Genomic DNA, 26439 nt, shown 5'->3' with positions numbered 1-26439 from the left:
CTACCTGGAAATGAAATAGAGTGATCTTTATTTTTTTTTTAACTGAAGAAGATTTTGATGTATCAATGTGGGGTTTAGCGCATGTACAGTCTGTGAGAAGACTAGCAAGGATGAGTATCGCAGCACAAAAGCCTCTAAGTGATTGTCACAAAATCCTGATGGGACAATCAGGATGTTGTTCAGCAGCAAGATGAGCAAGCACATCTGGTAATACCAAAGTCGGAGATTCTGTTTGTGGTAATTCATAAGACTTCCCAGCAAGACTACCAAAGCCTTAGTGGACGTGGGCTGTCCAGTGCTGGAATGTGTTTAAATCTAGTACAGGGGTGTCTCCATGCACTATTGCAGCATCCTGCTGTGGAAGTGGAATAAAATATGCTAGCCCTGATGTTCTGGGCTATGGACATGTGTCCTGCTTGGTTCAGTGGTGTTGTTGGGACAGGTTACTGTCTTATTGCTCCTCTGCCACAGGTACTGCTTGCATGTGTCTGCCAAAAGAAGAGCTTGTTTGAACTCTGTATTACAGTCAAACCAAGCTAGATATGTTTAAACATGGGGCTTCTATTTAGGTTGTATTTCAGAACTGGAGCAGGATTTCGGGTCTTTTGTTTTACCATCACAGAGGAAAGATTGCCCCATACCTGGTTTGGAAGCCACATGTTGGAATGATTGTATAAATAACTGTGTCAGGTTGTTTCTGTAATGGCATAGTTACAATAATGTAAGGTGATTCCTGACTGGTGATGAGCTATCTCCTGTCCTCAGCTCTCAGAGGGTGATTCTGGGGGCATCCCCTCTGTCACTGTGGGTGTGATCAGCCTTCACAGTGCTGCTCCTTGCCTGAAGATCTGCTCTCCTGGGAAAGCTGATAAGGTGGTTTATCTGTGTTGCAGGTCAGCAGCTGCATCAGCCTTTGCCTTCAAACAGATCAGCTTCAGAGATTCTCTAGAGAGAGAACTGTTACAAGGGCAATCTGTCATGTTTTGTCCTTACACAAGGTGTTTAGTCTTCCCTGGATCCCTGAGGACTCAGGAAGATTTTAACACTATTAACACTAGGACTATCCAAATGCCTCTGTGTATGAGATAATTGAGAAAATTGTACATGTACCAGTCAGTATCCCCTCTGTCTACAAGGTCATCTTGTGGGCTCTGGCCCTTCAGCTGTGGCTTCGGTCCTTATGCCCCTACACTATGTTCTGAGACACCCTGTGGAAGGAAACAGCCTATTAGCTTCTGTGCTTTGGATGAACGGTTGGATGCAGCATCTGGACCTTGGTTTTCATAGTAAATGACCTTATGGAGGTGATAAGCTTGTGCCTTCCCATGCTGATGGGAAAACATGTACTGAGTGAGTAATGCTGCATCCCCCAGCTGTTGCCCTGGAGGCAGGGGTGCTCGTCATCCAGCTTTACGCATTTCTGATGCTGTCTGCCCTATGACGTGGTCCTTGCTCACAGGAAGGATGTGACAGGGCTCAGACACTGATTAGATCAGGCTGAACCTTACAGTAATGGTAAGCATTGGTCTCAGGGCTGGACCACTGGACTTCACCGGTCCTGCAGTCAGTTTATTGCTGGCTGGGGATGAGGGGTGACAGCAAGAAAACTGATGCTCTTCTCTGAAATCATTTGTGTTGCAGGTGGCGAAGGGACTTTTGATTTTGCTCCCTGTACCTTTCCAAAACATGGGCATGATGTGATGTTGTTTGGTACTTTGAGATGTTACACTCTGTTCTCCACAGGTACCACCACCTCCATGGTACTGCATCCTCAGTGCCTGATGGGTGAGAGCAGAGAAGCTCAGCTATGGGGGCCATGGGATGTTCCCTCGTGGCATCCATCACCACCCCATGTGATGCCCAGATGCAAACCTTTCCCCTGCCATCGTTTCATATGAAGGACAACCAAACACTACTTTGGTCCTTTCCCCACTGGGTGATGCAGTGTTTTGGCTTTGCTAACTAACCACAGAGAGAGATTCGGCACTTGGTTTAGTGCAGGGAGAGGTGACTTCATGATGGCAACACCTCCCCAGCAACTGGATAAAGCTTTGCCTGGCAGTGCCTGCAAACATCCCTCCCACCAAATCACAGAATCCCAGACTGGCTTGGGTTGGAAGGGACCTTAAAGCTCATCCAGTCCCAACCACCTGCCATGGGCAGGGACATCTTCCAGTAGACCAGGTTGCTCCAAGCCTCATCCAACCTGGCCTTGAACACTGCCAGGGATGGGGCAGCCACAGCTTCTCTGGGCAGCCTGTGCCAGTGCCTAAGTACCCTCATTGTAAATAATTTCTTCCTTATCTAATACAAAGTTACCCTCTTTAAAACTTGTCCTTGTAAAAAACCCCTCTCCAGGTTTCTTGTTAGTACTGGAAGGCTGAGTATCTGCCCACCTCCCCATTCACCCCTTGGCTTAACTGTGACCAATGCAAAACACTTGAAAGAAAGCAACAGATAGCAAGCTCAGGCTCTTGTTAGCTGGATATATTTCTTTGTTGGTTTTGTTTGGTTGTGGTTGGGTTGGGTTTTCCACAGAACACTTTGCAGTAGAGGGAATGTGGTGGGGCAGCCTATGGGGCCGGTGCCCACACGCTCACCTCAACACGCTGCTCCCATCCCACCCAATCCCTCCTCTCACCCTGGGTTTCACGCATTAGGGTTTTTCATTATTCTATACTTTTTTTTTTTTTTTTTTGTCTTTTCAAACGTTTCTCAAGCTTTCTGTGAAGGAATGGCCACTGGCTCTCAGCTAGCAGCAGGAGACTATGGAAGAGCATGGGATGGATTTCCTTCTCCCGCCTCGCAGCTGACTTGGTCAAGATCATTTTCCAACTTGGTTTTTATTAAAAAAATAAAAAAGATGCTCCAGCTATCAGTTTTACAAGGCATACAAAATCTCTAACAGGGAAACACAAGCGCAGGGTGCTGAGGTACAAAAACCTGAGGTAGTTTCTTGTGTGTGTGTGTGTGATGCATGGGTCCTGGGGGGGCTGGGGCTGGTTTTGTTTCAAATGAATTTGCTAGTTGTATCATTGTTTTTTCCAGCCCTGGACAACAACCTCTGGTAAAGCTGTTTTCCCCCTTCCTCCACTTTGCCCCTCGTCTCCCTGCACCAGTGATCTTTCCCCAGAGATCTCTGCCCCAAGCAGGCAGGGCTAGTGCTGCCCGTCCATGTCAGGGGATGTAATGAGCACGGCTGGGTTGGGCAGTGATGGACAGACAGATGGGAAGGGGATAGAAGGGATGCAAGCCCCTATCTTGGACTCTGTGAAGCAAAGAGGATTGGGTGTGTGAAGGAGATTCCTCTTTTAGGAGACGGTATCCCTTCTGTTGGCTCATACAGGCACTGCTTGTCTCAAAGCCCTTAAGAAACTGCTTCTTAACACTCATTTTTCCCCCTGCTGCTGGCAATCCTATGTCTCTACTGTGCATCAGAGAACCAATGGACTAGCTCCTTTCCTTACAACTCTAAAAAAGCCTGCTCTTGCAAAAAACCAAGCACCTCCCCCCTCACCCCACTGTGAAATTAAAAAAAAACCAAAAAAAAACAATTAAAAAATCCCCCAAATTATCTTACAAAAATTAAAAGCCCCAATAAAATAAAATCAGTGTTAGTTTTGTTATTGATATATTAATTCTACACTCGATGAGCACTGCAGCCCCCCAGGCCTGGATGGAACAGGTGGCTTTTAGGACATTACAGATCTCTCTCTCTCTCTGCCTATGTTAGTCCAACTAAAGGGATAGCGTCAGGAGGCAATGGACTCAGGGGGGGAGGCTGTGGGATGGGAAGAGCCCTCTCAATACCCCTCCCTGTACCCTCACAGCACCCCAGCTGCAGACAGGGGAGGTTTGGGGGGGTTCTTTGGTTTGCTCCCCTGACCTGCTGGGGCTCCGCTGGCGGTGGGGTTACATTCATCAGGCGGTGCTGGCCGGCGCAATGCAGGCCTCACTTGCTCTGCTGCTGTGAGGCCGGGGCTCCCTGAGCAACGTGTTTGTGCTCCTGCTGCTTCACCTGCTGGACGATCTCCCTGATCTTGCGCTGTGCAGTCTGCCGGGGGGGGGAAGAATGAGGGTCAGGGTGGGCACCACGAGTGGTTGTGTCCCCACACACCCCCCCAGCACAACAGCACCTCGCTGCTCAGCACCCTCTCACCTTTAATTACAGGACAAGCACGTGTAATCCTTCATTACACAGCTGTAATGAAGGGTCATAGAATCACAGAATGGTTAGGGTTGGAAAGGACCTTAAGATCATCGAGTTTCAATCCCCTGCCATGGGCAAGGATGCCTCACACTAGACCATGTCACTTTAAGATGCACTAAAGAAGGGGCCACCGTGCTCCCACCACACAGCTGCAGGGATTTAAATTCTGCTTCCTCTAGAGCCTGAGTTTTAGGGTGCTGCTGTCCCACTCAAAGTATGTGCACCCAGGGGGGATGAGGGTGTGTGTGGGAGCTCCCAGGTGGCACTGATGTCAAGGAGGAGCTGATTCATATGCTTGGTGTCTAAGCTAAATTGAGCCAACCTTTAGTGCTAGCAAAACTGGCGAGAGCTGCCAAAACACCTTTATGCATCCTGGATGCACAGGACCCAGCTGAAACAGAGCAGCGGGATGCTCAGTGGCTTGCTTGATGGATTAAACAGGCTGGGAAGCTCAGAAAAGCTGCAACAAAGCTTACCTGACTGGCAAAGAAATGCCCAATGATTTTAACAATAACCTCCTCATTCTCATCTGGGGTTTGATCTCGTGGCACAATGACTTCTGCACTAGTTAAGTTCTGCAGTTCATTCACCTGGAACAAACAAGAGCCGCAGGTTTTGTTGCGGAAGAGCCTAAATCCTTCACTGCCAGCATCACCCCCCCAGTTCTGAGCCAGCACACAGCACCAGGCTGAGGTTGATCTCACTTTACCCCCGCATCCTAAGGAGAGCCACCACCAGGACGCTGGGCAGTGGTCAGGATGCTGCTCTGTGCCCCTGGGGCAGGCGGCGGCAGTGCGTGATGCCCAGCTCTGCAATCTCAGGACCCAGGGGGAGAATCCCTGCACCCCACACCTACCGTCTTGCCACCTTTGCCTATCACACGGCCAGCAGCAAAGGAAGGCACCTTGATGTGGGCTTCAAGCTTCACCTCTTCTTTTGGGTTAAAGAAGTTTTCCTCTTTCAGCTTCCCAAATATCCGCCCCTGGGCCTGGAGAAGAGACATAAGGAAAGTAAAACGTTGGAGGAGCAATCCTGGCAGTGCCTGCTGTGCCCTGAGGGTGATGATGGGCCCATGTCTGGCAGCATCAAAACCATGGTACTGAGCAAAGAGCATTCAGTGGAGTAAAAACCCTGGCTGGCAGCACGGGAGCAACCAAAGGGATGCTCTCAACGTGTCCCCAGCTACAACCCTCACCCTGTAGTCAACGCACCTTGAACTGAGCCTCGGGTGGCCCTGTGATGATGACCATCCGCTCGCTGGCATCAGGACCTTCTGCTGGGGCAATCTGTAGAGATGGGGAAGAAGTGTGAGCATGGTCCCACTTTGGCATGCAGGGGCATTCTCTCCCATCCAATAACGGGTGATAACCAGGGTGTCGCAGGAATGGGTTTCTGCTAACTTAGGGAGCAAAACCCTCACCCAAGGCTCCCATTCACTGCCCTCAGAAGGGGAAACTGAAGCAGGAAGCCTAGGACCAGCCCCACGGCACCCTGCTCACCTTGATGGAGGCACCGGCAAACCGTGCCAGCTGCTTGATGTGCTGCCCCTTCTTCCCAATGATGGCCCCCACCGCCTGTGTTGGGATGAACAAGTTCACAACCTCCTGCTCCGGCAGCTAATGAGGGCATGGAAGAGCAACACAGTCAGGAAACCAACGCACCAGGGGACAAGCTGCCTGCCATGGCCATATGCCCACCCTACCAAGGTGCCCCCATGCAAAGATCACACAGAAGGAGGTGATGGAGCACTTACAAGGTGCTGATGGGGAAAGGCGCTGCCTGGGGGCGTTCTGTACAGACCCGACAGGTATGCTGAGGAGCTCTATGGTGGGAGAAAAACTGAGGGTCACCGACACTCCCAATGTGCCAGCCCCTTCCTGTCCCCTCCCAGCCTGATGCAGAACAGCACGCCATCACCGTGAGCCTGGCAGAGACATGGGGACAACCCTTCAGCCCCCGAAATCCCTCCTGGGGATCTCTCATGTGAGCTGCAGCCTGGGTCCTGTGCCTGCAGCACAGTGCAAAAAGGCTGAGAGACAGATGGGAGCCAAAACCATCTGTAGCCACCATCGGTCCCCTATGGAGAAGGTGGGGGTTTGGTGAGAACTGAGCAAAAGGTCTAGTTTGGCTTTGATTGCCATCGCCATTTCCCTTCTCCATTTCAAAGGGAAGAAAAAGCAACTGCTGAAGAAGATGCTCTCCCAAGACGTGGGCTGGGTCAGGGGTAAAGCAGTGGGTCTCCATGGCAAAAAGGGGTGCATACCAGCACCCCAACGCAACCCAAGCCAACTCCTCTTCCACTCGTCTGTGTCTCAAGCACATCAGACATTTCTCCCGCCAGCATACACCACTCTCTCCTACTCTGGATTTGGGCAAGTACAATCAGATGCTACCTGCAAACCACTATTACTCAGGTGGAGGAGATGCAGCTTCCCTGCCCACAGCAGACGATGCTCATGCTCCCAGCCCTTACTCAAACCCACAGTGCTGCGGTTTTGTGCTCTTCCTTGCACCAAGCTCCCTGGGTCCACCCTCTGCTTCTGGCCATGGGCTGCTCCATATCTGCTATACCAACACATCCTCTCCTACCCAGCCAGGATAGGCACCGCACCTCCCCAGCTCCCCCTGTTCACTGTGAGCCTCCTTCCCATCCTTCCTCATTCTCACCAGGTCTCTAGAGCCTCACAGTTGAAGCTACTGCCACTGGCCCCAGGTCCTGCTGAGGACATGGTCAGAAGTGACCACTCTTGAGGTGTGAAACACACCGCACCCTCCAGGCCCATCACACACACATCACACTCGTCCTTCCCTCCAGCCTGGCACTCACCATTCTCCTCCGACCACTCTGCTGCTGGCGTCGCCAGGAAAAGAAAACAGCACAAGTAAATTAACCCACATGCAGCCAAAGCATCTCGGCACAAGGATTTAGAGACTGATGGAGACAGACCAGAGTCTGGTCACCCTCAGGGTGCTCTGCAGATGCTTATGGGCTGAGGATGGACCTTCTCCATCAGCATTATGGTCAGAATGTTTTCCTTACACTGGACTGTCCCTGCCTGCACGCAACCTCAGTGTTTCCCAAACACATGCTTTGCCACAGGTCTTGGCAGCCACAGCACTCCAAGAAAGAGGAAAACCTCTGCCTCTGAAGTCAGGGGAAGATCAGTTCCCAGCAAGTACAATCCTTCAGGTGCTAGGGCTGGGATCAAAACTGACGGTGGTGGTTCCTGTCCCCATTCATGCTGTGCTCCGCATGCCCTGGGGTGAAGTCGGCAGGTTCTGGTGGCAACCGAGCCCACACCATCACCACCCATGTCTGGGTCTGGGGCCAGGACTCATGACAACCTACATGGCTTTTCCATGCTGGCATCAGCACAGATTGCTGCCAGCCACCTTCAGAGAGCAGCTCCCTTGGGACATGGCCAGTCCTTAAACATGGATGAAACCGAGCTCAGCACAACATGGGGATGCAGCTGATCTTCCCGGGGAGCTAAATCCAAGGAGGAATTCAGCTATGCTCATTCACTGCCTCCTTCACTTTGCTGCTGTGACAAGTATCTTCCCCAAATGACTGGAAGTCAGAGCTCTTGTTCAAGGTGGCTCCTATAGCTACAGCATCCACCCAAACCTAAGAGGTACACCAGGAGAGTCTAGAGACCACTCTGTCCCCAAGAACACATCCCCTGCACCCCAAACCCTGTCACACTTACTGCAAATGGGGGGTATGGGGCAGCTGCTGCAGCCCCTCGCGCCCCTGGATTAGATGGGAGCATTGACAGCCCAGTCGAGAAGATGCCCAAAGCATTAAGGTTCAGTCCTGGGATCAGGTTGGCTTGTTGCTGGGAAAGCAAAGACACGGAGAAATGTGTAAACAGCAGAGTGGGGTTTTGGGGATTCTCACCACATAGCGTGGACATGATGGATGAGGCCAACCCTTGCTATAACAGTCTGAATACCCCCCCAGTTTTCCTCTGGCCACTTCAGCAGCGGCTCTGAAGTCAGGGCATTCCAGGCAGAAAGGCTGGGAGCTTACATTGACGGCCACCACATCGTTCTCATAGGCCTCTCGCAACTTCTTCATGATCTCCACTTCAGCCTTGGAGCACGCCTCGGTGCTGCCCTTCACCGTGATGGTCCGCTCGGGGTTGTAAATGGTCAGATCCTGCAAGCTACCCCACAGGTACATGTGGAGAAGAAGTGTGAGACAGCATGGGACCACAGGGCCCTCTCCCTGCCCAATGCCACCATCCACCTGGGATGAGGAACGCCAGACCGGGATGGGAAACGTGCTCTCTTTTCTGGCTCCAGCACTGCCTGCGCTGTGTTGCATGGAGGGGAATGGCTTGGTGTTCACCAGGACTTACGGGGAGATGGTGATCTTTGTGCCCGTGTCCTGCTCAATCTTCTTGAGGTTGCGGCCCTCCTTGCCAATGAGCCGCCCCACCAGACTGTTGTGTGCTAGGATTTTCAAGGGAATCTCTTCTGCTCTAAAATGGATCAAAACACAGTAAAATCTAAAGGTCCATCTGCCCAGGAAATCAAATCCCAGCAACAGGTACTAATGATATAGTGAAAGGAGCAGAAAAACCACCACTGTTTCCCACCACTGCATCTCCTCAGCTTCTGCAGAACAGGAACTTAAGGACTTCCCAATGGCACATCTGTATTTCATGGGGGTTTGTTCTCCAAGCTTGACCCATGCTCTTTGGACCCATCTGAGCTTCTGGTCTCTACAGCACTGTCAACCACAGTTGAAGTTACTGAGGTTTAAGTTATTAACTGACCCATGACTGTATTCTGACACTCCAAATGCCAGCAGTTCCCTCAGGGGATGGGGGGTGACAGAAGATGATTACTGCTCCTTTCATGGCTGAATTTACCTTCCTTCCCCCTTCAATCTGCACATTTTTTGAGCCAGGGGCACTTACGATTTAGTTTCATCAGCTTCCTTCTGCATGATGTCAAGGATCATGCGACATGCTTCCGAGCACCCCTCCGGAGTGGCATGGATGGTGATGGGCTTTTCAGCAGCGCCAGCGTTCTCCTTCCGATGGATGTCAACCCTACAGCGAAACAACCAGCAGAGAGGAGCCCCCTGAGGTGTGTCTGTCAAAAGCCACATAAAGGCTTTTGAGAGCTCAGGAGCTGAGCTCGCTACTCACAGAAAAGCTCATTTCAACACCTGCACAAGCTCTGGGGTGAACCTGGGTCTCGCTGACATACATCTACCATCACCTGGTCCCATGCAAGCCCAGGTAGCGTTTTGCATTAGTTGGTTTAGATAGGTTTTGAGCTACCTTCACCTTCATGACCCGAGGTCTGACTGGGAGCTGAGGGATGTCAGCCAACATCAAAAGATGCATCAAGAGGGGGCAAGAACAAATCCACAACTGGACAAAGCCCTGCACAACCTGGTTCATCACCTTTGACGCCAGTCCCGCTTGGAGCAGGAGACCGGACCAGAGGTCTCCCTTCCAACCTCAACCTCTCTCTGCACAACACCCGGGGCTGTCCAGCGGCTGCCACGACTGTTGTGTGTCATTCAGGACAGAGAGACAACTTACCCAGAGGCAGCGTGTGTCACGACACGGAGGCCCACGGCAACAACAGCTCTTGTACTCACGCCCTTCCACAGGGGACCTGAAAGCTCTCCCTTGCACACCGGCAGGGACCGTGCTCTAGCGCCTCTGGTCCTCCCCTCAGCTCATGGCGGGGAGGAGGCACGCACCTCCAGCTCGCTCCTCACCGCTCAACCATACCTGGCAAAGGCCCTGAGAGAGAGGGAGAGAGGAAAGCAGAGTAGGAGACTCCTGCAAGCCAACCATGCGTCCTGAAGAGCAGAGGTAAGAGATCTTCCCATCTTCTCCATGAGTCCGTGCACTCTTCCCACTAGAGGATGATGCCATGCAGCCATCCTGCCATCGGCCACCACCTTGGCATCCCTGTCACTGCTGCAGCCAGGGCTGGGCTGGCCCACATCTTCTGTGAAGGGGCAGTAGTGGCTGCTCAGTGAATGCCACCTGCACTCAGCTCCAACTTGTTGCCCTCTGGCCATGTCTCTGTTTCCATAAGAGGTCCCCATCCTGACCGGACTCATTCATGGGTGCTGCTGTGCATGCAAGGTCAGTGGCTGTGGTGGAGAGTCGCCCCTAACGAGTGCCACGTTTGGAGGATGGAGGGTCTCAGTGGGATTGCACAGGTCAGCTCTTCCAGGAGCTCATGAACCAGCACGTAGGTAGAGGAGACATGGCAAGATGAAGCTTTCCTGAGATAATGGAAGAGCCCACCCCATCAGCTTCAAAATGGACCCCAGGGTGGTTTCTTCTGAACACTGAAGAGGGAATGAAGACAAGAGTTGGATCCCCTTTGCAGGCTACATCTCTCCAGATCTCCTACAGCTTCAGTGAGAGCTGCGCAGGCAGAAGACTGGTCCTGCTTGGACCGTGCAAAGGGGTGCTAGACACACCGGCACTGCCGAGCCCTCCCTGCCCTTTGGTTATGTACACGGCACAATGACCCTGCGCATGCTGTGTGGCACCTTCTAAGGCACTCCTGGCCGTGGACCTCCATCAGGCTGACCTGGAGGATTCACCCAGGGAGAATGCAAACACATCACAACGTGCCTCAAGAGGCGATGATGGTCCCATGCTCCAAAGTGGTGCCACAGCATCATGTCGGGTTGGTGCTTGAAGCAAGGGGGAACCAATGAGGAATCCATGGCTACCCCAACAAACCCCACACACAGGAGTCAGGCAGCTTCTTGAGGCCATGAGCAGTTGAGGTTGGTGGAGATGGGGCTTGAACTGAGCGAAGAAAGGCAAAGAGCCACAGATGGGCTGAATGAATGAAGTGACAGGTACACCAGAGAAGCCCAGGAAAGGGCCAGGTTTCTGGCTGACCTCCAACCTATCCCAAACCTGAATGTGCAGGCACAAGCTCAATTCGCAGAGAGAAGGGGCCAGTGTATTCAGTCATGTTCCACCCCAAAGAGCTGGACAGTGGAGGAAGGCTCTGGAATTCTCAGCACATCCCAGAGCTGCTGCTACACAGCCCCATTCCAAGGGGAGGATGGAGAAAGGGACCCTCAACCCCTCACCACATCAGCAGCCACCTGGGACCCAAGGGTGCTGCAGGGACAGGAGACTGCAGAGGCTGATAACAGAGATGGTGTGACAGGGACAGGGCAGATTGCCCAAGGTGCAGCACAAAAAACCTCCAAGAATCCCTAAGTGGGAGGCTAGGAACTCTTCAGAGAGAGGTAGTTATGAGGGACAGCCCTCTCAAGGTGGACAATGCTGTGTGGAAATAGAGTTATCCTGGCTCCATAGCTGTTTGGTAGCAATAGTCCTCTCCTCATCAAGTTACAAGGGCTGCAATCACTGTGGAAGGTCACTGGCTGGGCAGGCTCTTGGTCTGGGCTCCTCCTCAGCCTAGAAACAAGATGGTTCAACCTGGGAACACTTTTGTCCCCTGGAGCTCAGAAGCATCTCTGGCCATCACTGTGTGTGGAGACGGGGTCGAAGTCCTGTGTGACCAGAGGAATCCAGGACCCAGCATCACTGATTAGGAGCAGGGGATGGGCAACAGGATGTCACCAGCACCATCACCTCCAGGATCATCTCCTGCAACTGCTCAGGCCAGGGGCAGGAGGTCCCTCTTGCTCAAGGCACACGGCCTCCTTGGGCAAGTCAGGCAGCCTGAGAGCACGGAGCACAGCCTTCCTCCACAGCACCAGATCTTCAGGGCAGGCACAGGGAACCCAAACCACAAGGAGGGACAGCTCAGCAGCAGAAGCTCAGTAGCATTTGGTTGGGAGAAACCAGCAGCCGGTGCCTCCACCTTGCTCGCCAGGTTCAGGGCTTGCAAAGGTCAACCTTCCAGTCCTGAGTGGCACAGACTCGTCGCTACCCACTGCTCATCACACCAGGGGACTCACCTGGAGAAGGAGAGCTTGCGGCCAACCAGGACCAGCTCACAGCTACTGGGTTGCCATGTTCTAGGGCTAGTCAGGCTCGAAGAGTTTCTCTCCCTATGCATACGTCCCCTTTCCATACAAACCTCTTCCTGCACACCCAACACCGGGGTTCGGCCCGCTTGGCTGCAGAGCAGCACATCCTCCTATTGCTTGCTCAAGCAGATGCACTATTACCAAACAATTTGCCTCTAAAAGCTTCTCTGAGAACTAGGATGCCCTGGAGGATGCTCTGGTACAGGAGTCCTATGTCCTGTGGGATCACCAGGTGCAGGATGATGAGCAGGGGAGAAGACAGCTTTGGGTTAAACACAAACAAATCTGGGCAGGAACAAACCATGCAGGAAAACCATGCAGAAAATCAGAGGTGAAATCAATGTGAAAATTGACAAGAGAAACATGGAAAACCGTGGCAAGAAAGTCCCATCCCCATCCCCTCACACCCCCCCCCCCCCCCCGCTTTTCTTTTGTTCTTCAACAATAAAAATGTTAAGATTGCAAAAACAGGCTTCAGTTACAAAAAGCCCATCCTTCTCAAGGCAGAGCTCTCATGGTGCCCCTTTCCCCCCTACAACAGCTACAACCCATAAACCCTATAAAACAAGGCAGGATGAGCAAATCCTGAGGGCAAAGACCATGGAGGCACTGACTGCTGCACCTAGCACTCCCCTTCAGCACTTCATCCCCAACCTTGCCATTTCTTCTTAAAGCCTCATCCCCAGTAGTTCTTGTGATTGGGCTTTAGAAACACGTTCCTGGCCTTTTTGAATGTGCATCTCCCTCCTGCCGCACCCAAACCACCTGGGCAGCAGCAACGGTTTAGAACATGGGCTTTTCTACCATCCCATGAAGGCTGCATCCCAAGAAAACGCCACTGGCCAGCACTCAACAGCCCCAAGCGCATGGAGGATCCATGCTGGGGACCTACAGCACCCTTTGGAAGGAAACAAAACCATTCGAGGTACTTACTTGGACTGGGTTTGCTTAGTAAGGTTCTTTATGGTCAAGCCCTCCTTTCCTATGATCGCACCAACAAACTGCGTGGGCACCAGCATCCGCAGTGGGAAATCGAGCTGTTTGGGCTGCGAGGAGCCCCCCGGGGAGGAGCCCTGCTCCCTGGAAGAGTGGCCCCCGCGGCGGGATCGCTGTGGGGGCGGAGGGGAGCTCACCTCTTCATCCGGGATGTAGGAAATCTTGAAGGAATAGTTCTCAAACTGGTGATCGCTCAGGTTCTCAATTGCCCTGCAATGCAGGGAGGGTGGTGAGAGGCTCTGTGGGGATGGTACCCCTCCAGTACCACCACAACTTGTGGGCTGTGATCCCTCCCCAGCCCTGCATCTTCCTCCCTCCCCAGTATACAGAAGTTGGCCATGGGAAGCCAGAGCACCCTACTTTCCCACAGCATGGTGGCACAATGTCCCCTCCCATGTGGGTGATGCCAGGGCTGGCATGCAGTCTGTCACCCTGGCAGAGGCAGGATGCCAGCCTCGGGATCTGCCACTTCATCTGAGGAAAGCACTGGCTAGGAGCTATCACAGAACATGGAAATGGTCTCATGGGCTTTTCGGACATGGAAAACGTGACAGAGGGGCTCTGAGCAAGAGCTGCTCCAAGAAGGATGTGGCACATGGTGCCCCTGTCTGGTTGTAGCTCCCTAGCTCAGTGAGGCTGGACTCCTCATCCCCTCCTTGGCAGTGCAATGCTCAGCCACACTGGAAGTCTGCAGTGATTTCTGTGAGCAGTGATAGCTTCAGCCATCCTTCTTCCTACTGCATCCTGCTTCAGCTATTCAGAGGCAGGCGTGTGAATGCACCACTGCAAGCAGCTCCTTTACCAGGCCTGAACTTCACATCCAGCGAGGACTTCTGCAGCTTCACCGCCCCTTCCCAAGATCAGCACAGTGCCCCTGTCTGGTTACTCTGCTGAGCTCTTCCTTTTGCCTGTTCCTATCACACATGCTCTAAACCAAAACACGTCCCCATGAACCACTCTGGCCTTTCCTCCTGTCACTTGTTTCTGCATCAAGCTGCTGAGCACCACCTAAGACAGGTATCAGGATGCAACAGATAACAGCATCTTCTCTAACCCTGAAGTCTCTTACTCCAAAGCACTGAGCCCTGCTGTGCTGGTGAGTATGGCCACCCCAAGAGGCACAAGGAGGACTCTCCTCCAGCCTTCTGGACCAGCAGATCATTCTCCCCATCTCTGTCCTCACAAGTCCAACCTCGTGATGGGTCAACTCAGATGGGAAGTTTCTGGAACATCCATCAGCAAATGGACTCTGGCAAAGGCTCTTCCTTGAATGGGGTTTGCCTGGTCTTGGTCATACAAAAAACTACGCTGGGCACTAAGTCTGAGATACGTTCACTACTTACTCGTAGGTAACTTAGGGCTTGTCTGTAGCACAGGGTTAAAGTCTCTAGAAGCCTTTAATAAGTGTTTTGCTTGAAACAGCCCTTGTGCTTCTCACACCCCCCCCCCCCCCAATTCGTGTTCTATTTCCTCTCTGGCTATAATAAACCTTTAAGCATGTCTTCACCCAGCCCTGCTGCACAGCTCTGTTAGGTTCTTTCATCCTTTTAAAGCTTTTCTTGATGTGCGGCTTTTCTTTACAACTCCTCTGCACAACATCCAGGTGATTTACCCTCTGCTGCTCTCCCTCCCCTGCAGAAACTGGCCAAGGACCCCTTGGCTCCATCTCACCTCCTCTAACCAGTCATTCATTCACCCAAAGACCCTCTTTTGTCCAGGCAGAACTTTCTGACAGCCAGTTTCTCTTGACTCCAGGAAGGTGACAGTCTCTGTATATTTGGTCTCCAACTTGACTTTTCCCCCCACTGGTGATGGTACTTACATTTCCCATCACAGCAGTGTTTCTCCACCATCTCTCCCACCTCCTTCAACATATTCCACCTCTTCAGCAGCTCAGGCTGGGTGGTCAGACTGGTGATTAATCCAGTGCATTCCCAGTTCAGGTCTGAACTTCCAGCCTGGGAAGACGGCTCCTTGACAAACTGCCTCTCTGACCTGACCCTCTGCTTTCTAGAGCGCTTTGCTCCCTAAAGATAAGGACACTGTGACCCTGCAGAAGTCCTTTTAGGAAGGAAAGTGTCCAAAGGTAACTGTAAGGTGGCACATCTGGGAGCCCCTTAAAAAGAACAAGAGAAGGAACAGAGGAAGAGGGGACAACCCGAGGGCTGATGGCGCCACGCTGGTGCCTGTGACGTACGATGGGGCACCATGAGGTACACCATCTCCCAAGTTAGGGGAGAAGGCAGAAGACTGCACAGCAGTGGGACAAAGAGAAGACTGCTTTCAAAAGGCACGTAAGATGACACAGCTTAAGGTAAACCCAACATCTGGCTGCTGTATCTCAAGAATATACACTGACAGCCCTTAAGGCACTTGAAACTTACACTGGAAAAGCTTAGAAACAACCGAAGGAGGCTTAGAGAGAAGACAAGAAGCAGCCTGGAAGACACCTGGGATTTGTCAGGGGAAGTTCAGGTGGTGTGAAAAGATGGGTAAAACCCCACTTACACTTTTGCTTCTTCTTTACTTGCATATGTTACGTTGACAACGGCTGTTTCTGTGTCTGTGTTGACTGTGGAAAAGCAAGAGAAGGAATGTTAGACACGCCCTGGAGGTGGGACACCAGTGGGGATGGTGGGAGGGCAATGCCTGTCCTGTGAGGATGGCCCTGGCCACCACACAGAGCGTGCACTTATACACCAGGACATTCCCTCAGCACAAGGACTGGGCTGGGCTGGTGAAGGACCAGAAGGTGCCAAGGCCTGATCCCACCACCCTCGCTGAGGAGGATGCATGGGTGGATGTCACTGATCCACCAGCAGACCCCAAACAACACTCAGCTTGGTTTTGCTTGCAGAGGAAACTGGGTTTCTGATCAGTGACCAAGAAAAGAGCTGGAGATGAGGTGTGATGGCCTTTGCCATACCCCACCACTGGACGGGCGGCCCCACCTCCATCAGCAGGACTTGTGTCCACGGGGAAAACCATTTTAGCCAATGACTAGGTTTCACCCCACTGGGTTTTCTCTGGCCTGGGAAGAGCTGGGGAGCAGTGCTGGGAGTTTTGCGCAGATGAGGACTACTCTGGACCATCTTACCTTGCTCTACATTCTCCACTGTCCCATACTGAGCTAACAGGCCATCCAGCACCTAGAGGAGAGAGCAGCAAACAAGGCAGGTGAGACACGCAGGAGAGGCTGCCAAACAGGCAGGGAGCAGGAAGGGCAAGAGCCTGCTTCACCCACAGACACCCTCCAAAGAGCCAACGTCACGGACCTGCATCCCATTATCGCCATGATGCCCTACTGCTCAAAGATGCCCCACAATCCCGTGGGAGATAGAGCCCAGTTCAACTCCACCTCCCTCCTGGGGTTACTGGGAAGGTAAAGGGAAGGTAAAGGGTGGCCCATGTGCAGAGCACATGCTCCTGCAGCACAACTTGCGCTGCTTGGCACAACTGATGGAAACAGTATGCTTTTAGGATCATCCGTTTCTTACCTCCCACTGCAGGTGGGGCGGGATGTTTCGGATCTGGATCTTCCTGCTCCTGCAAAGACAAAGCCCTAGGTTAGGGGTATGTGGTCTGCAGGGATGCTGCAGCAGAAAAGCAAAGGATTCCTGGAAATCAGACAGCAGCTGGGGAGAACTCACCAAAGCATCCTGCTTCCCCACACTGAGCTGGAGCTGCTTGTGCCTGGGGAAAGTCACTTCTCCCAGCCTTGGCCTGGTCACCACCCATTAGGGCTGAAGCTGTCTTGGGAATGCTCCCTCCTCATGCTGGCTGTCAGGTTTCCAAGGAAACCTCCTGAAATGAGCCTCTGCAGAGCCACAGCCGCACAGGCACGGCTGGGATGTGTGCATACTCTGACCACGCTGCGCTGGGCTTGTTGGCTGGGAGGTGACAGGACCCAAGACCCACCAAGGCCAGCACTGCTGTCCCTTGAGGGGGGCTCTCCACAATGCATCCTGCTGATGTTCAGCACTTCCCAGCAACGGGGGCCTGCTCTCTATGGGGAGAAGCCTAAATACATATCCCCTTGTAGATGGCCAAGGCACCCAACCTTGCCTAGCTGCACATTTCCACTCACATGACTGCGCTCCCTACCTGCGGCATGGATGCACAGGATGCATTGCAAAGGCTTCCCAAGACATTAACAGCCACCAAATGCCACCCCAGCCTAGCTGCAAGAACATGTGCTTGGGCAGTGAGGAGTTCTGAGACACCCAAGTCCATGGAGGATCCAGCCAAGCCGTGAACTCATTCTCTGCCCACCCAGGTCAGCATTCATAATCCTGCTTGTCATCAGTCAGCTCCAACCAAAGTAGGGTCCTGTGTTCTCACCTCATCCAGACCTCAAGCAAGAAAGGGACAGCAGGGAAAAGACAACTCCTGAGATGTGGGCTGCGAGGGCAAGACAAAATCCACAGTTTGTCCCACCAGGATGACCATGTCCAAGCAGAGCAGCTGAAACTACCACGGAGCCTTGTATCTCATGGTGCTGCTTAAACAGGTACGGTCAGCAGTGCAATCAGCACTGGACTACAAACCCTACGCTCTCATTCAACCGAGGAGGTGTGCTCACTCAGCAGACCCCTGCATGGGTTTCACAGACAGTTTCCTCAGGCTAGATCCTCCTCCAGGGATTCTGAGCATGGCCATCCTTGTTGAGCAGTCACCTCCCCACCACAGCTATAAATCCTGCCTGGCTCACGACCTGCCACCACACCACACATCTCTGCAGGGGTGGCTCTGCACCTCCAATCACTGCGAAACAGTGGGGAAGCCAGAGCCAGAGAAGATGGTGATCTCCTGCAGTGTTACCAAACCTCTGCCATAGACTACTTGCGTCTTCAGCTGCCACCAGGGATTTCAAGGTTAGGCATGCAGCTGTAAGATCCTTGCAAGGCAATGAGCAAGATTCATCCCATCCTATCCAACACCATCCCATCTCCAAACCATTCCACACCAGCAAGGAGGCAGTAAGGAGGACTTCACCTAAGGGGGGACCATGGCACTGCTGATCCTGCGCTATTCACCAACAGCCTAAGCCTTTCTCCTGCCTGTTCGTGATGCCACACCGCCGCTCCCAGCACCAATGCTTTGCAGGGCCCACTCCAGAAAATGGGACACATTTCATTTTTAAAGTCCACCAACATTTCCAAGAGGGGCTATGTCAGGATGCCCAGGTCCAGTCCTGGAGCTGTTCAGTTCCCAGGGATACCACTACTGTGGGCTCCAAGAGACGCATCCAGCTCTCAAGCCAACCACCAGCATGCTGTGAGACCAGTTTGCCTGAGCAAATCCCAGCCCAAGTGGGCTCCATGCCACTTGCCCACCTCCGAGACACCCAGAGAGAAGGACCACAGCAAGGCGCCATGTAACCCAACTTCTCAGTATGACACTACAGCATATTCTCATTTCCAATGTCCATCTGAGCTGATGCAGAGCATCTTAAAGATGTCCAAATGGTGCTCCAGGCTTCACCCTTACCATCCGGTAGGTCTCCCAGCAGCTCATTATCACCACTCAGCTTTTAAAGTAAGGCTATTGCTCCTAGTAGGCATATTTTTTATAGCTCTAGTAATTCTCCACCTGGCTGAAGCGGTGCTGGACCACATATGGTCATCACTGATAGAGCGATGGATGTGTACCTGGGGCCATGATTCCCAGGGCTGTGGCATGGACCACATGCGGGCCTCAACAGGCACAGCATCCTCCTTCAACACCACTTCCAGAAGGACTTTGGGACAGAAACTCCCTTTAACTTTCCTTGCTCCTCCCGAAACCTGGGAGACTGGGGATTGATTTCAGCAGAACACACACAATGCCCAGCGCAGGACCTTGTGACAAAGGCAGCAGCCATGTTCCACCCAACCTGTTTTGCAGCAGGCAAGTAGGCATTAAAATAAAGTAATAAATCAGAATAACCAGTAACTACAGGCACATGGTTTGTAGAAACATTCCTCATTGTGTGGTGTAACTACCTCTGTTGTACTGAGCTACCCACAGATAACCACAAGAGCTGTATCCTTCTGTACCACCCTCCCGCTCTTCCCTGCCAGCCCAGGACAAAAGGCCCAGAGGCAACAGAGCACCAGCTTCAAGTGCTCAGTAAACCAGATTTACACAGCATCACCTGCTTTTCTGCCCTTTTAAATTCAACAAAAAGTAGTCCTGCTGGCTAGCAGCTATTCTGGCTTGAGGAGGAAACATCTCCTCCATCCCAGAGCTGGGGTTCTGCCACCACATGTCAGCTGGCACCACACACAGAGTGAAGCACCCCATTCTCAGAGCAAGTGAGGCTGTAAACTGGGTTCATGAAATAACGCACATCAGAGCTGTCCTAGGTTTCATGCATCCATTAGAACACAATCAGGACGCCAACACTGCAGCCCTGCAGGGAAGGGGTATGAAAAACCCATGGCTACCATGTCAGTAGTCACCAGCCAATGTCCATCACACCATGTGCCGAGTATCTGTACTTGCTGAAATCAAGTAATACAACAGAAGATGCCTTAAAGCTCACAGTTTACTCCCAGGATCAGGAGGACTGGGGCTCGCTGGGCACACCTCTCCCTTTTCCAGCAGCCTAGGTAAGCAGCAGCACTCTCACAGCTTCATGACAACCCTTCCCATAGCTCCCAGAGAAATAACAGGTAACAGCCACGAACAGGGACACAGAAGAAGGAGAAGAAAGCTGAGACAAAGCTGTGAAATGAAAACAAGCCACCAGACCCTGCCCAGCCTCCATGAACCTCCTGTGTCTATCCATCCTGCCCCTGCTCACTGGGCTGCAAGTACAGGGACCACCCAATGTCACCAACATCCCCTGGTCTCCCGCTCCGGGAGGGGGGGGGGTCACCTCCCGTGAGCATTTGGGAACCACAAACTCAATTTCACTGAGCTGGCTTAAACGTAAGCCCTTGCAATAGTATGTAAGGGATGGATTCACCATTCTTTGCCCTAAAAAATGAGGACTTTTTTCTAGTCGAGCTTTGCAATATCTTAATATAATAAAGGCATAAAGGGATTTTATCACCTTCCACCTCAGATCAGTACCGAGGGCAGAGAAAACATCATCTGCCAGCTCCTGCTTCCAATAAAAATCAGTTTTCAAGAGAACTGGGGGTAAAAAAGCACAGAGGGGGAAGAAACACGCTGGAAATCAACCGTGTCCCCTGCAGCCCCGAGTGCTTTATGAAATATTGTTACAAGCACGAAAACATCTACAAAATATACGATGCTCATCATCAGGCAGGGACTAAACTCAGTCCCATGTGCATTTTTCAGACCCAGAGCCTGAGGCAGGGACATTCCCATAACCAGGCAGGGAAGACGGCGCCTGTTGGGTCTGCGTCTATTGATAATTATATGTATTTTTTGTGTCTATCGGGGTCATTCTCAACAAGTTTTGCTCTTGTCCAACCCAATCCAGCAGCGGATCTTAATGAGCAACGGCTCCGTCAGCGCCGGGCGGGATAAGCATTAAAGAGCTGCCCCAGTTTCAACCAGTTGCCAAGAGCATCACGGATGTGTCTGCTCCAGTTCCCCTCCCAGGCCGGGGGCTTTGCCTTGACGCTCTTAAGGAATTAAAACCCGTGCATGTTAAAGCCCTGTCCTCGTCCGCAGGACGAACAACCTGCCGAGGGATGGAGCCGGAGGGGGGACAGCAAGGACAGCACGTGATTGATACATCCCCATAGCTGGGGATGTAGTAACAATAGGGATGAATAGGAAATAAGGTCCCATCTGTCACAGCCTGTCAAGATTAAGGGGCAGGGGGGAAGAGGAGAGGGGGAAGAAAAGACAAGGAAAAGAAAATATGAAGAGGGGGTGGGGGAGGGAAGCCAACCCCCTGCATCGCCATTCAGCACTGGGAGGATGCCCAGTGGGGCAAAAGGGCAAGTTCACACCACTGGAGGAACTATAAAATGACAAAAAATAATGGTTAATTAAAGATAAATATTCATGTCTTATTTTCCTTTCATCTTTGGTCTCTCCGTGATGCTTTCTAATCCAGGTAGGCTTCACAGTGGTACCAAGTAGCATCCTGGCAAGCTACAGCTCAGGCCCAATCACCCCTTGCATCCTCCACAGCCATACACCATCCTGCATCCTGATGCCACCCCACTCCCATCCCCACATCCCAGTGGGCAGCACAACACCAAGCAAAAAGGCAGTTAAAGGAAGACAAAACAACTCAGATGCCACCAGCTCCCAGTTTACCCAGACCTGAAAATAGATAAAACAAGGGACAGCATCACACCTGGCTGTAACAAGCACTGCAGTCCAACTAGGAAAGGATCACCTACAAAGGGTTTCGCTTGGCCAGATCCATAGGGAACAGCATTCAAGACCTATGGGAAACCTGCCGTGCACGCAGCAGGAGGGAGTTTCCACGTTCCCTATGCAACCAGCATCTCCCTGACAACGTCATATTTGTGTATTATATATATAAATGTATATATACTGAAAGTATATTTTTAAATATACATAATACATAAAGATATAATTTATTTTTTAAATATACAGAAATACATATGAAAAAGTAACTCTTATGTATATAGTGTCTGCTATATAGTATTTATTTATAGTATATTTTTTTTGTACATTAAAGGTACTAAATATGCATAAAGTATATATATTTTATACATATTTATTTATACATTAAAAGGTACTAAGTAAATACTAACATTTAAAGTATTTTACATTTATATAAATTAATAAGTATTAGGTACTAAATAAAGGTACTAAATACTTTAAATACTAACACACGTTATTAATTTATAGAAGTGTAAAAGACACTAAAAGACATTAAATATATATATCTACTTAAAAGCCAGACTAGGACTAAGAGCAGTGCTACTTTTAGTGCTCTGAATTCCATTTTCAACCAGGCGCAACCCAACATACACCATTACACACAAAACCCCCCAGCAAGTTTAATTCTCTTGGCAAAGCAAAGCAAACCCTCCCCATACTGTGACTGCAGGGAAAACCCTCTTCCTGCTCTTTACGTTTCTCTAAATTCATTTACTTAAAATCAGTAATATTTTTTAAATGAAAGAGATCACAACTGGAGAGCCAAGGGAGTATTTTCACTGCTCCTCGAGTGGTGTTTATAGACATTCGAATAGGTGCTGGTGGCTTTTCCTGGCAAAGCAACTGATTTGAACAAGGATTTCCTCTCCCCTGATTAAGCATCTCATTGATGACAAGCAATTAATAGTAAGGAAAGAAGCAACGGGTTGCCCATGGGGAGACAAAGGGCTTGCACACTGATTCCGTGCCTTAATGTCACCAGCGTTATGGGTTTAAAAACAAGGGGGTGAAGAAAAAATAAGTATATAAATAAATAAATGAAGCCAAAACACACGGGAAACGACAACTGAATTGATGCTCAAGAGAGGAAAATTATTTAAGGATAATTCCTTTTGAAAAAGGAGAAAATCCTGTAGATCCCATAAAATCATGTAAATAAAAAAAAAAAAATCACAATAAAATCAAAGCTGCTTGGGCAGGCATTTTCAGATTCATCCAATTCTTGTATACAAGTCAGCTTTGGGGTGGCTGTATTTAACTTTTCATATTTCACAACCAATCATTATTTTAACACTCTTCTTTCCAACTAACAGGAGTTTCAAAGATCTCAGAGATGTCCAACCTATCTTTAAATGGAAAGATATTGATGCTTCCCTCACTGCCATGCTCCAGATAAAAAAAACCTCCTGAAGCGGAATTGCATCGCCCTGCTTTAAGCAAATAAAAGTATTCTCTGCTCCTGCTGAATTTAAAAATCACTTGGAAAATTAATTTAAAATTTTAAAACCTTGATAAAAATAAAAAAAGGGTGATTTTTTTTCTTTAATTCTCCAAGGCACAACACAGCATATACAGGGAAAAAAGAAAGCACAACAATTGAGACACTGTTGGATCCTTCCTATAGGAGCCCAAACCATTTGCATGGCAGCAGCAGGGCTGAGTTTTAACTCGTGAGAGGCAGAGCGGGCAGGATTCCTGCTCCTTCCCACTGCCGTGCCTTCAGAGAAACAGAAACAAACCCCACTGCCAGCAACTCCTGGCAGCACCTCGAGGAAATCCCATCCCCTACCTACAGTGGCACGATGCCGGAGCCCATTTCTCATCGAACCCTATTTATAAGCACATAAATACGTTGGTGAAATAGACCTATGTTAGGTTTGCTCATACAAATAAAGCACTCCAGGTGAATGCAGGGAAACACCGGGCATCAGCACCTTCTGGCTCCCATCCCTCTGATGCAGAAATACTGGGGCACAAGAGCCAAGAGGGGCTTGCATTCCCCAAACCCAATTAAAACACAATCTCATCTAAGTAACTGGGGGAATTTACCATCTGATTCCCAAGCCTTGCTCCCTGAAATCCCAGCGCCTCTTTGGGACTCGATTTCACCTACAAAACCTGGATTTCCCACAGATTTAAAGGGGGTGGGGAGGGGGTCACAGGACTAAAACATGACCACGTGAGGCTCTGCTCCCTGCCAGAAATCACGTTATAAAACCAAAATCTATAACCTAGTCAGGCACAGTCACAGCCCACCTACCTGGGTATATTAATATAAACTGGATATATATATAAAGCAGAATGTATTCTATTTAGCTGGGGGAAAAAAAAAGAAACAATAAAATATATCAGCTTAAATTAGATCTCAATAACCCTAGGAAACTTGGGAGCCAAGCTGGTATACAAAGCTCAGACCCAGCTGAAAACAGACTGATGCAAAATAAACCAGCATTTATTTCTAGGCTGCTTAAGTGTCCTTTTTTGCTTTTAAAACTCAGAAGAAAAAGTAGCAGCACCCCAGCCTGATGGGAGTATTTAGGTAAATAAGAATTCCTTGTTTACCTCCCCTTCGTACATGGTAAAGGTCAAGTCCCGGGTCCATACTATCTTCCCGAACTCCCAATTTCTGGCTTCATCAGTCTTAAAAAGTCACTAGCAGACCAGCCTTAGGCTGCTGCAGAGATTTAGCTTAGAAATACTATAGCCGGGCTTTCTTTATTCCTTTTGCTTGTTTCTGAGGATGTTTTAAGGTAAGGGAGTGTGTGTGATCGCTACCGGAGAAGAAATCCCACTCCGGCACACGTGATGCCGGGCACGAGTTGTTCCCCCCCCGAAGCCTCAATTACACAACAGCATTTCTCCCCCCTCCCCGCCCCGTTATTCCAAAATTAATATTCCAACATCGATCACAGGCCAAACCTCCACGCCAAACAGCAGCAAATTATCCAGTGGGACCATCCGATGGAGTGGCTTTTTCCCAGCGCATGGACCTTTTATCCCGAGACATGTCGGGGAGAAAATAAACCCTTGCGACGAGGCCGCTACGCAACACGGTCCCAGGGTTTATTTCCTCTCTCAAACGAGCATGTCGGTGCTCCCCTACACCTGATTAGAATCAGAGGGCGCGCTTCGACGCAACAGATGGACGCGTCGAGTTTTGGGATCGCCCGGTGGTTATCAACAGGGAAAGAGGGGTTTTGGGAAGAGCGAGCTGCTGAATGGCTTGTTCAAAACAACACCCTCCGGCAGCGCTGGCAGCCCCGCTGCTGGGCACGGCTTCAACGGTGCCAACTCCAGCACACCCCGCCGGCCCCCCAAGGAGAAAGGGCTTCTTCCGACCCCGGCCGAGCGATCCCTTCCCCCGCCTTCGTTTTCCGGACTGAAAGTAAAACCCGCCTCTTCTTCCCCCCTCCTTTTTCCCCTCAACTCCTGGAGCTTCCACAGACACCCCCCCCACCCCCCTTTCCGCTCCCCGGTAGGATGGAGGGGTGATGGCGGGGGGTTTACCTGAGCTTTTTGGGCACGGAATAATCCACTTCCATCACTTTGCCGTGCAGCTCCACTTTCCCTGCGGAGACAGCGGGGCGCTCAGCATCACCCCGGGGCAGAACAAGCCGTACCAGCCCCCCCCCCCATCCAGCCCTCCATCCCTCATCGCTGCCCTCGGCCCCTTCGCCGCCCCGGCCCGCCTGCCCCCGCCCTGCCGGGGCTCTGCCTGCGCCTCCCCGGCCGCCGCCGCCGGCCCCCAGCCGCCCCTTCGGCCGCCCTTTGCTCCTCGCCCCCGGTGAGTTGGAGCAGGGCACCTCGTAAAATGGTCCCCGAGAGGCAGCGGGTGCCGGGGGGGGGGCGGGTCGGGGGGGTCCGCGCGCGGCCGCCTCTTAATAAAATCGAAGAAAAAAATCAGCGAAAAATACCCCGAGGTTGGGAAGAGCCGGGGCGGCCGCGGGAAGGGCTGGGAGCGGGGGGTGGGAACCGGCGGGGATGCCCGTGGAAGGGGGGTCATCGGGATGGGGGAGCTCCGGTGGAAGACGGCGGGGAGCCCCGGGGGTGCAGCGGGAGGGGAGCCGGCGGGATGCCGGGGGTGGGGGGGGAGATAAAAGGGGACGCAGCGCTTGGCTCACCCGAGAGGGTCTCGATAGCGCGGATGGCCCAGTTTTGGTCCGGGTAATCCACGAAGGCGTAGCCGGACTTGATGAGGACCTGACCGGCCAGGGGCAGCTTCCTCTCCCCGAAAAGCTGCTTGAGGTCGTCGGCGGTGGCGGCGGGGCTGAGGTTGCCGATGTACAGCTTGTTCATCCTCCGTCGCTTCATGGGGAGCCCTCCCCGGCTCCTCGGCGGCCGGTCGAGACTCGGGGACGGGAGGGTTCCGGCTCTGCGCCACCCGCCCTGCCCCAGCCCCAGCCCCAGCCCCGCAGGAGCCTGCAGGAGCAGCGGGCGGAGCCGAGCCGAGCCGAGCCCAGCCCGCCGCCGCCCCCGCCCGCCGCACCAACGGGGCGCCCGGCCCCGGGGCCGCCCCGTCGGGTCGGGGCTCGAGAGCACGTTGGAGCGGCCGGACCCCCGCCGTGGGGCCGCGAACGGGGGAAGGAGAGGGGGGGACCTGTGGAACCTGACTCGCAGCAGGGAGGGGGTTCCCAGCGCGGGGAGAAGTGGCTTCCAGTGGGGGTATGCAGAGCCCCGGAGCAGGTTCTCAGCTATTTCATACAATCCCAGACTGGTTTGGGTTGGAGGGGATCTTAAAAGCTCATCCGGTTCCAACCCCCTGCCACGGGCAGGGACACCTTCCACCAGCCCAGGTTGCTCCAAGCCCCGACCAACCTGGCCTTGAACACTGCCAGGGATGGGGCAGCCACAGCTTCTCTGGGCATCCTGTGCCAGTGCCTCAGCACCCTCACAGTGAAGAACT

The 26439-nt window shown here is 51.9% G+C and overlaps 1 protein-coding gene across 4 annotated transcripts; it reads right to left on the bottom strand.

The window, feature by feature from the left end:
• Positions 1–2824: 2824 nt before the first annotated feature.
• On the bottom strand, positions 2825–25984 carry IGF2BP2 (insulin like growth factor 2 mRNA binding protein 2). 4 transcript variants are annotated; one of them, XM_057429010.1, is made up of 18 exons: positions 25658–25984; positions 25044–25104; positions 16712–16760; positions 16312–16363; positions 15723–15786; positions 13352–13424; positions 13152–13219; positions 9139–9273; positions 8575–8697; positions 8244–8379; positions 7921–8049; positions 7038–7061; positions 5964–6032; positions 5710–5826; positions 5422–5496; positions 5067–5198; positions 4687–4800; positions 2825–4054 (listed from the first exon to the last, which is right to left on the bottom strand). In XM_057429010.1, exons 1-18 carry the CDS (start codon positions 25845–25847, stop codon positions 3953–3955), a joined length of 1713 nt encoding a protein of 570 aa, XP_057284993.1. In that variant the 5' UTR covers positions 25848–25984; the 3' UTR covers positions 2825–3952. The 4 variants fall into 4 exon arrangements, with proteins under 4 accessions (XP_057284993.1, XP_057284989.1, XP_057284990.1 ...); XM_057429006.1 differs by having other exon boundaries at positions 13152–13424; XM_057429007.1 differs by having other exon boundaries at positions 7038–7058; positions 13152–13424.
• Between the last annotated feature and the right edge of the window lie 455 nt (positions 25985–26439).

Source organism: Pezoporus wallicus, unplaced genomic scaffold (assembly GCF_028554395.1).
Source record: "Pezoporus wallicus isolate ANWC-B61680 ecotype Strahan unplaced genomic scaffold, APGP_CSIRO_Pwel_v1 contig_593, whole genome shotgun sequence".
Classification (NCBI taxonomy): domain Eukaryota; kingdom Metazoa; phylum Chordata; class Aves; order Psittaciformes; family Psittacidae; genus Pezoporus; species Pezoporus wallicus.
The sequence above is the reverse complement of the archived record's forward strand: the minus strand, read 5'-3'. Positions and strand labels throughout refer to the sequence as shown.